This window comes from Aotus nancymaae, unplaced genomic scaffold (genome assembly GCF_030222135.1).
Source record: "Aotus nancymaae isolate 86718 unplaced genomic scaffold, 86718_ANA_hifiasm-v0.15.2.pri h1tg000002l, whole genome shotgun sequence".
Taxonomy (NCBI): Eukaryota; Metazoa; Chordata; class Mammalia; order Primates; family Aotidae; genus Aotus; species Aotus nancymaae.
This window is the reverse complement of record NW_026988413.1, coordinates 16,827,265-16,837,609: the sequence shown is the minus strand read 5'-3', so window position 1 is coordinate 16,837,609 and position 10,345 is coordinate 16,827,265. Positions and strand designations below refer to the sequence as shown.

General features: G+C 47.2%; 1 protein-coding gene across 1 annotated transcript; it reads left to right on the top strand.

Annotated features, from left to right (window-relative positions):
- Positions 1 to 1,599: 1,599 nt before the first annotated feature.
- Positions 1,600 to 10,144, top strand: NDUFB2 (NADH:ubiquinone oxidoreductase subunit B2). The gene is made up of 4 exons (XM_064372861.1): positions 1,600 to 1,738; positions 6,518 to 6,662; positions 8,214 to 8,317; positions 10,061 to 10,144. Exons 1-3 carry the CDS (start codon positions 1,641 to 1,643, stop codon positions 8,286 to 8,288), a joined length of 318 nt encoding a protein of 105 aa, XP_064228931.1. The 5' UTR covers positions 1,600 to 1,640; the 3' UTR covers positions 8,289 to 8,317; positions 10,061 to 10,144.
- The last annotated feature ends 201 nt before the right edge of the window (positions 10,145 to 10,345 follow it).

Sequence of the window (10,345 nt, the reverse complement as noted above, 5' to 3'; positions counted from 1 at the left end):
TCCCAAAATAGAGTGGCCTAAAACACTAGCATTTATTGTCTCTCGATTTCTGTGGGTCAGAAATCTGGGTGCAGCTAGGCTGGGTCCTCCGCCTCAGGGTCTCTCCTAAGGTTGCAGGCTCTCCAGGCTTCACTGGGGTGGGTCTGATGCCAGGTGAGCTTGGGAGGTGTTGGGCCCAGGACCTCAGTTCCTAGGAGCAGCAATAGAAAAGGGACACATGGGCCAGTGCAGTGGCTCACGCCTGTCATCCTAGCACTTTGGGAGGCAGAGGCAGGCAGATCACTTGAGGTCAGGAGTTTGAGACCAGCCTGGCCAACATGATGAAACCCTGTCTCTACTAAAAATACAAAAATTAACCGGGCGTGGTGGCGCACACCTGTAATCCCAGCTACTCAGGAGGCTGAGGCAGGAGAATCGTTTGAACATGGGAGATGGACATCACAGTAAGCCCAGATCACACCACTGCACTCCAGCCTGGGCGACAGAGTGAGTGAGACTCTGTCTCAACAAAACAAAATGAAACAAAACAAACCTATAGGGTCGGGGAAATCAAGTGAGGCTTTCAGAGTAGGGAATTAAGTCAACATAAACTTTTGTGAACAATTTTTTTTTTCTCATCTGTTTTCTACTTCCAGCTCTAGAGTAGCTTTTTGATTTGGGCTTAGATGCTGTATGTTAGGTCACCTAGAGTCTGTCCTCACAGTTTCTTAAAATTTGAATGGGAATATGATTTGCATTTAGAAGCTGAGCGCTCAGTGCTAGGGCTTGGCATCCCTTCCCTCATCTGAAATACATCCGTTCAAATAGGGTGTTCATCTGATAACCAAAAGAGGGCCACAAGGCAGCCTGCAAAACGCAGGAAGGGATATTTGTCCTTGGAGTTCTTAGCGAATATCTGGAAAACAAATAAATATGCTTCAGTGTTAGAGCCACACTATTCCATGTCGACTGGAAAGTCAACTTTCATCCAGAAAATAGCGGATGCTCTCCTCTAATTTATACACCACTTATGCCCAGCATGGTGGCTCATGCCTGTAATCCCAGCACTTTGGGAGGCCGAGAAGGGCAGATCAGCTAAGCTCATGAGTTCGAGACCAGCCTGGCCAACATGGTGAAACCCTCGACTCTACTAAAAATACAAAAATCAGCCAGGCGCAGTGGCGCACGCCTGTAGTTCCAGCTACTCGGAAAGCTGAGGTAGGAGAATCGCTTGAGCCTGGGAGGCAGAGGTTGCAATGAGCCGAAATCGTGCCATTGCACTCCAGCCTGGGCGACAGAGCAACACCTTGTCTCAAAAAAAACTAAACTAAACTAAAATAAATTATACACCATTCAGTTTTAGGAGGGGCTAGAGAACAGGGGGGAGTCCTTCAGGATCTGAAATAGCTAACATGCTGTTTCAGAGGCCACGGGGCAGCTCAGCAGCCATAAGCTACGCGTGGGTTTTGCTCTCGGGAGAGAGGTTTCCTGCAGCAAAGGGACCCACGGCTAATTTACGTCGGGAGCGGCTGCCGGTTCCCCCAATCCGGGAGATGGGCAACTCAGTGACGTCACGGGAGGCGCGGGGCGGGGCGGGGCGCCGGGGAAGTGACGTATGCAGGGCGGTGTGGCCGGGGACGACTGGGCGGACGGGGACGAGAATGTCGGCTCTAACTCGGCTGGCGTCTTTCGCTGCCGTTGGTGGCCGCCTTTTCAGACGTGGCCGCGTACGGCCTGCTGGAGACGGTGGCGTTCGTCAGTGAGTGTCAGGCTGGGGATGGGGGCCTCGCCGGCCTGTAGCAGACGGCGCGGGTCTCCGGGACGCCTTCACCTTTACTGGGGCGCCTGGAGAGGCCGCGCCCCGAGGCATGCTGGGACCTGTAGTCCGCCCGTCCCCCGACCCTGTGGCTAGGGGAAAGGGACCCCGCGGGGCGGAGGGAGTCAGGAAGAGACTTCGTTGAGCAGATGGGACACCGTGTGCGGGGCCGTCATGGTCGTAGGGACCGCCTGCCCTCGGGAGACGCACGCGTGAATTCGAAGCCGTCTGAGCGGGTCGGCGCCGGTGCGGGCGATCCAGGCGGAGACAGCAGCCTGCGCGCCGGGTGTGGACGTGACTGGAGCGAGGCGGGGGGCGGCGGCGGTGAGGCCGAGGGAGGGTCCAGGGTCCCGGTGCCTGGCTGCGGAATTTAGAGTAGAGTCAGTTCGGCAGGCTTTAATTAGAGACATCACGTGGCCACTTTTTAATGCTGAAAAATCACTCCGACTGCAGGGAGTGGAGGCGATCGCCCAGAGAGGACGCCGGAGGGTGGGAGGAGAAAGCCGGAAGCCAACGCTTGGGCAGCGGCGGGGTTTAGGAAAGTGACAGGCAGAGCCGCCCGCGAGGTGGCACGAGACGCGGACCGGAGGGCGCAGGGCGCCAAGGCACCAAAGCAGGGAGCAGCTGCCGAAGCCGGGTTAGTGGTGTGCAGAGATTCCGTAAGAGCAGGACTGCAAAAGAGTACTGGATGATTCCAGATGATGTTCCAGGTCCCTTAGGTCATCAGCAACAGTTTACCAAGAGGCAGTATGGGGTCGTGATTTCAAGCGGGATTCTGGCCCCAGTGTGGCTGGGTTCAATTCCCACTCCTGCCGCACTCCAGCTGTGGGTCCTTGGAAAAGTTTCTTATTCTCTTCCTGCCTCAGTTTCCTCACCCATTTAGCGTCCATTTGCAAGGAACTAAATGAATTACTGTTCTCGAAGGCGTGGTGTTTTTGTGTGTGTTTTAAGAGATGGAGTCTAACTCTGTCGCCTCGGCTGGAGTGCAGTGGTACGATCCCTAGCTCACTACAGCCTCTAATTTCTGGGTTCAAGTGATCCTCCATCCTCGGCCTCCCCAAGTGTTGGGAGTACAGGAGTGAGCCACTGCACTTGGCCTCTGTAAAGTGTTTAAAACAGTTGCTGGTGCCTGCTAAGGACCATACAAATAGTCTTTAACTGTTGTTATTAAGGAACTGAGGCTCAGGAAATGAAAGGAGTGACTGGCCTGAAGTCCCACGTGGACTAAGAATTTGGAGCTGGGGCAGGTGTGGGGTGAGCAGAAAGCAAAGCCCTGTGTGACTTGGGCAAAGACAGTGAGGGAGCCACGAGTGATAGCCCTTGATCCTGGCTGAGATGGGGGAACGCTGCTCTTCCCTGAGGTATTGGCGTGTTCATAACACACTTACTTCAGAGTGTGTGATAATTAAATGCATAGGTGTTTATGGAGCATCTTCTCTATGCCTGCTCCTTTCAAGGTGCTGAGGATATAGCAGAATACGAGAGAGAGAATGAAGCGTACGTTCTGGGGAGTAGAGACACAAGTAGAAAGGAAAGACCTTTTTTAGGTAATGAAGAGAATATAGCCGGGGATTAATATGGAGAGTGCGTAGGTGGGAAGAGAAAGGATATTGTATTTGGGGATGGTGGGGGAATGCCTGGGAGTGTAATATGAACCGGGACCTGAGGATGAGAAGTTAGACATGTAGAGACCTCAAGGGAAGAGACTGGTGGACATAAAAGGGCAGGGTTGGCAGGAGGCCAGGCTGGAGTGGAGCCAAGGGAAGAGTGGGAGAGTCCAGGTCACAGGGACAAGGCTGGATTAGAGAGAGCTTTGGATGACTCTGGATTTTATTCTAAGAATCATGGGGAGCCATTGGAGTTTTAAAGCAGGAAAGTAATGTGATCTGATTTATGTTTTAAAAATGTAACTTTGGCCAGGTGCAGTGGCTCACACCTGATCATCCCAGCACTTTGGGAGGCTGAGGCAGGTGGGTCACCTGAGGTCAGGAGTTCCAGACCAGTCTGGCCAACATGGTGAAACCCCGTTTCTACTGAAAATACGAAAATTAGCCGGGCGTGGTGGTGTGCGCCTGTAATCCCAGCTACTGGGGAGGCTGAGGCACAAGAATTGCTTGAGCCCAGGAGGCCAGGTTACAGTGAGCCGAGATCTTGCCACTGCACTCCAGCCTGGGCGACAGAGTGAGATTCTGTCTCAAAAAAATAAAAATAAAAATGTAATTTTAACAGTTATGGTGCATTTTTGTTTTTAAACTTGACTCTCAAGCATTCTAAGTTGGAACAGCCGTTATTTCCCCGGATGTTTATTCCCCATTCTCTTTCTTACAGGACTTGCTCATAGTGTCTTGTTTGCTTATATTTTTTGATCTTGAGCTCGTTTTCCCTGGAACTTCCTTGAGATCTTCCTTCTCTTAGTCTCTTGAGGGCACCACCAATTCAAGCTCACTTTAAGTTCTCAGCTTGGGGTTTTTGGTCCACACAGGTCCAACGCAGGTAGTGTGGATTTGGGTGCAAACGTACCCGAGGACTGGCTTCTGTTAACAGATACTTGTTCCCTTCTCCATGGCAGGTTTATTTCTTCTCTCTTTTACCCTGGGGCTGCAGCTGTAATCAGAGATCTCTTAATTAGACCTCCCACCTTGGGTGGGCCCCAGGCTTCGTCTCTTGTCCCCACACCTCACGTGGCTATCCCGGTGGAGGTTCAGGGACTTCCGGTGGATGAATGCAGCATTAGCGATTGCTTAGTTTCCAGGCCTTGTTTTCACTTGGGTTTTGCCCTTGGTGGATTCCTTCCTTTTGTGCCTGGTCAGTGACGTTTGTAAAAATCTTAAAAATCTCATCTGGCATCAGAGTTGTTTAATTCGGAGACTTGTTCGGGGCGTCTGGTCTGCCACAGTGCAGTTCACAACCTGGTTTGGAACATAACGTTGTGAATTAGGTCTTTGCAGTCCTTAATCATGGCAGTCGTCATCTGTTCCTTCGCTGTGATTGTAGTCTTTCACATCTTTGTTCCAAAAGGTTTCTACCTTGCAGTCCCTACTTCAGGTCATAACTAAAACATGTCACTTTGGCAATAAACGAAGTGTGGGGAGCTGCTAAGATGAGTTTGAACTATAATGCTGACATCAGCATTACTCAAATCTTGTTTTAATGAGTTTTACTGCTGGGCACTTATACTTAGATTGTATCAAAGAGCTGTCAAAGAAGAAGGCTCTTATTGCCTGGGCATGGTGGCTCACGCCTGTAATCCCAGCACTTTGGGAGGCCGAGGTGGGTGGATCACCTGAGGTCGGGAGTTTGAGACCAGTCTTGCCAACATGGTGAAGCCCTGTCTCTAATAAAAAAAAATGCAAAAATTAGCTGGGCATGGTGGCGCATGCCTGTAGTCCCAGCTACTTGGGAGGCTGAGGCAGGAGGATCACATGAACCTGGGAGGTGGAGGTTGCAGTGAGCCAAGATTGCACCATTGCACTCCAGCCTGGGTGACAGAGTGAGACTCTCAAACAAAGCAAGCAATCCTAGCTAGCATGTATCAAGAATCATTGCCATATTACTGTTCATGAATCTGCACATTATGAAGATAAGAAATTTTAATACATTTTTCGTACAGGTACTAATTTCTGTGCTGCACAACAGAGAATATGGTTTATAAGCCCATTGTTACCAAGATGAAATTCGTAAACATATATAGGAATTTTCTTAAAATTTTTTTATCCACTTCTGTGTATTAGTATATGTATAGCTGCTGAATAGGTTTTAGGCATTGCCCCAGTAGGTGCAAATAATTTAAGTTAGCTGCAATGTATGATAATTATACTCCCAACTGAATACATTGACCGTAGCTCTTATGGACTGCGTGCCACAACTTGTTAAGTGTCTAAATGAAAGAAAAACGTATTCAAACTTACTGTTAAAGTTCTTTGTTCAGAGCCATTAGCATATTTAATAGGAGAGTCCTCTTTCCCATATGGTTGCATTTAATAAAGATTGTAGTAGGCAGAGGAAGGCAGAGGACATAATTTGCCTCTGAAATAGACAGCTGAACGGAACAAAATTAATGTATTCTTCTGAGTAAGTTAGTGACCTACTAACAAGTTCACAGTCCTTTAAAACCTTTGGGACTGGGCTGGGCACAGTGGCTGAAGCCTGTAATCCCAGCACTTTGGGAGGCCGAGGTGGGTGGATCACGAGGTCAAGAGATCGAGACCATCCCGGTCAACACGGTGAAACCCCGTCTCAACTAAAAATACGAAAAATTAGCTGAGCATGGTGGCGCATGCCTGTAATCCCAGCTACTCAGGAGGCTGAGGCAGGAGAATTGCTTGAACCCAGAAGGTGGAGGTTGCAGTGAGCCGAGATCGTGCCATTGCACTCCAGCCTGGGTAACGAGCGAAACTCCGTCTCAAAAAAAAAAAAAAAACAAACCTTTGGGACTAGCACCCTATAATCAACACATTCGAATTTCTAGCGCAAAATTATGAATATTCACTAATTGAAAACCAAAATTAGCCTCTTGTCAGTTCGGGTCAGTATTTGCTGCTACACATGAAGCAAGCTTAGTGAAAAATGAGTATTTCAAGGGATTGTGAACCTCTGTTCTGTCTGTATTTCAGTGGAGAAGATAGAAATGTTAGCTTTGGTTCTAGGATGTAACTCAAAGTTTTGGATGACGTAACACTTGAGAATGTAGCGCGCTGTCTGCCATTTCGTTCTGTCTTGCAGTGCTGGTGGTGGTGTGCACATTGAACCCCGATACAGACAGTTCCCCCAGCTGACCAGAACCCAGGTGATCTGGGGCGAGACCTTAAGTGCAACCATGTGGTTCTGGATTCTGTGGCGCTTTTGGCATGACTCAGAAGCCGTGCTGGTAAGTGTGGGTAGGGGGAGGAGGATGTATTAGTAGCTTAGCTTGTTTATTTTTCTGTTGTAGACCATTCTATCTGGACATATCCCTTTGCCACCATGTTATTCAGATATCTGTATGAGAATCCTGTTATTTAATGAAACATGTTATCTTCTGACCTTTTTTTACACGAGGATATATATTTAGGTGGTCCGTTTCTTATGGTTTCTGTTAGGTTGCCATCTTAGAAAGGGAGGCTAGAAACTAATTTTTTTTTTTTTTTGAGACACAGTTTCACTCTGTCGCCAGGCTGGAGTGCAGTGGTGCCATCTCGGCTCACTGTAACCTCTGCCTCTTGGGTTCAAGTGACTCTGGTGCCTCAGCCCTTTCAGTAGCTGGGACTACAGGTGTGCACCACCACACCCAGCTAATTTTATTAGTAGAGATGGGGTTTCATCATGTTGGCCACGTTGGTCTCGAACTCCTGACCTCAAGTGATCTGCCTACCTCAGCCTCCCAAAATGCTGGGATTTACAGTTTGAGTTACCATGCCTAGCCAGAAACTAATTCTTTTTTTTTTTCCCTTATTTATTTATTTATTTCTAGAAACTAATTCTTTTACCTTCTGAACTAGTTGTTCATTGGTGGGTTAAGTTTCACACTTAAATTCCTTTAAATGACAGATGTTTTCTAGTCTGTCCAGAGGCCCAGGGCAGCCAAGTTTGGGTCGGATGGTGTGAGTTAATTTGTCTTTAGAAGGGAAGTTAGTATTAGTGATTTTCTAACATATCCTTAGCGTCAGCTGAGGTTTTATCACGTTTGCAGACTGTCCTCTAGAAAATTACACCTTTAAGACATCGAAATCTGTGCTTTTTGGTCTAGAATACTTTGAATTTTAGTAAATTTGGGTCTGTTTCCAGGATAGGAAAAACATCTTAAGCAGTATGCAAGTTTTCGAAGCATCAGGTTGCCTCATATCCCATTTCTCTTAGAACTTCTCTGTGCCGCTGTCCTTCAGCAGGGAGCCGCTTAATGTCTAAACTGGCAGCACCTTTGCTATTTGAGATGCCTCTACCTCACTGTAGGTCAGTTGTCCAGAGTGTGCATAGTATATATAGCTGTTAGGCCTGAGATGATGCTGATGGAGCCAGAGAAGCCCTTAGGTCAGGATTGAAGATGAGGAAGTCCACCTGAGGCTTCTCGATTCCACAGCAGTAATGTTAGGAGAGTTTGAAACATATTTTGCCAGGCTTTGCCAGGATGTGGATACCTTTCAAATCTGTTGCGTCCACTCCCCCCTACCCTCCCTCCAACACAAACACATACCATTGGCTTAGGCTGGTACCTCCAAATCGGGAGGCTTCTAAAATTCAGGCCAGAGCCCATATAATGAACAAATTAAAGAACAGGTGGGCCGTCAAATAATTAAAGTAGAATTTGTTCCTGTGGGAGGCGCTCTGTAGATGGCAGTTAGCCATACTGTGTTTTCTTCTTTCCAAGATTTATTTAAAAATTTAATTAGTTGCATGGAATGTGAGTTCTTGACTTTTCTTTCTTTTAAATGGTTGTCACCAGGGTCACTTTCCGTATCCTGATCCTTCCCAGTGGACAGATGAAGAATTGGGTATCCCTCCTGATGATGAAGACTGAAGGTGTAGACTCAGACTCAGTCTTTACAAGTGGGTACCCCCAGATTCCTTTAAGTCATATTTCCCTTTTTTCATAAACATTAATTTTTACTTTGTGCCTATGATGGACTTGAAGAAACTGCATATTCTAACAGCATGAAGCTGAGTTAACCATGTCGAGATGGAGTCTCACTCTGTCGCCCAGGCCTGGGTACAGTGTCACAGTCTTGGCTCAGGGCAACCTCTGCCTTCCAGGTTCAAGTGATTCTTCTGCCTCAGCCTCCTGGATAGCTGCGATTACAAGCACATGCCACCACGCCTGGCTAATTTTTGTATTTTTATTAGAGACAGTTTCGCCATGTTGGCCAGACTGATCTCGAACTCCTGACCTCAAGTGATCTGCCTGCCTCGGCCTCCCAAAGTGCTGGGATTACAGGTGTGAGCCACTGTGTCTGGCCATGTATCTGATTCTGTCTTTAAGTTTTCACATTTGCTTTGGTGTCTTTTTTTTTTTTTTTTTTTTTGTGTGTGTTTTGTAGAGACAGGGTGTCACTATGTTGCCAGGCTGGTCTCAAACTCCTGGGCTCAAATGATTCTCCCGCCTTGGCCTCTCAAAGTTCTGGGATTACAGGCATGTGCTATCGCACCTGACCCATTGTATATTTAAAAATTGATTTTTTCCTAAGGTTACAGTTTTAGGGTTTCATTTATCAATCCACTGATCAAAGATGTATTAAGACCAATTCTGTGCCAAGCACAGGCATGAGTGGTTGACAGGACAGATGGAGCTTACAGTATGTAGCTGCAGTAAACAGTGTCCTGCTCTCAGCATTTAAATATATCCAGCGTGTGGACATATTACGAACTATATGAAAATTAACTCTTTAAACAGTAAAGGGTTATGGCTTTTTGATTTTCCAGGTCAGGAAGTGAAGAGTTTTGCTTCTTTGAAAAGGGAGGTAGTAAGAAGGTTCCCTTTCCCCTCAAATCCCTAGGGGTTAGAATGTCCTTACTTAACATGCTTTTAATTTATTTTAATTTAATTATTTTATTCTATTTTGAGATGGGGTCTCATTCAGTAGCCCAGGCAGGAGTGGCTCACTGTAACCTCAGCCTCCTGGGCTCAAGTGATTCTCCCACCTCAGCCTTCCCAGCAGTTGGGACAACCACGCCTGGCTAATTTTTTATATATTTTTATATTTTGTAGAGATGAGGTTTCACCATGTTGCCCAGGCTGATCCCTGGAATCAAGTGATCTACCTGCCTTGGCTTCCCAAAGTGTTGAGATTACAGATGTGAGACACTGCACCTGGCGACAAATCTTTTTCTTTTTTTCTTTTTTTGAGTTGAGTCTCGCACTGTAGTCCAGGCTGGAGTGCAATGGCGCGATCTTGGCTCACTGCAACCACCGCCTCCTGGGTTCAAGCAATTCTCCTGCCTCAGCCTCCTGGGTAGCTGAGATTACAGGTGCCCGCTACCATGCCTGGCTAATTTTTTGTATTTTTAGTAGAGACAGGGTTTCACTGTGTTGACCAGGATGGTCTCAAACTCATGACCTTGTGATCCACTCGCCTTGGCTTCCCAAAGTGCTGGGATTATAGGCCTGAGCCACCACGCCCGGCCACAAATTTGTTTTAACGACTGGACTGTAAACCCTCGAGAGGAACGGTGATTTTGCTTCTCTCCTCTGGAAGGCTGTCACATGATCAGTGCTCAAGAAATACTTGAATAATTCTGGATTTGAATTAGTGAATATAAAAGTACTTAAAGCTTTCTACTTTTGTTTTCCTGCAGGATCCAGGTGAGGATTTCAAGGATTATCAACTTCATATTGTACGTTAAAGTTACAAATTAAAGTGACTTGGTCAAAAATGAGAATGGAGTTAACGGATTTTTTTTTCTTTTCTTTTCTTAGTCTCACTCTGTCACCCAGGCTGGAGTGCAGTCTCAGCTCATTGCAACCTCCACCTCCTGGGTTCAAGCAATTCTCTGTCTCAGCCTCCCGAGTAGTTGAGACTACCGCTGCCCGCCACCACACCCAGTTAATTTTTGTATTTCTAATAGAGACGGGATTCATCA

Coding starts and splice junctions, on each gene's coding strand:
- NDUFB2 (XM_064372861.1), top strand. CDS start 1,641: ATGTCGGCTCTAACTCGGCTGGCGTCTTTCGCTGCCGTTGGTGGCCGC. Junction 1,739..6,517: donor GGAGACGGTGGCGTTCGTCA/GTGAGTGTCAGG, acceptor TCTGTCTTGCAG/TGCTGGTGGTGGTGTGCACA. Junction 6,663..8,213: donor ATGACTCAGAAGCCGTGCTG/GTAAGTGTGGGT, acceptor GGTTGTCACCAG/GGTCACTTTCCGTATCCTGA.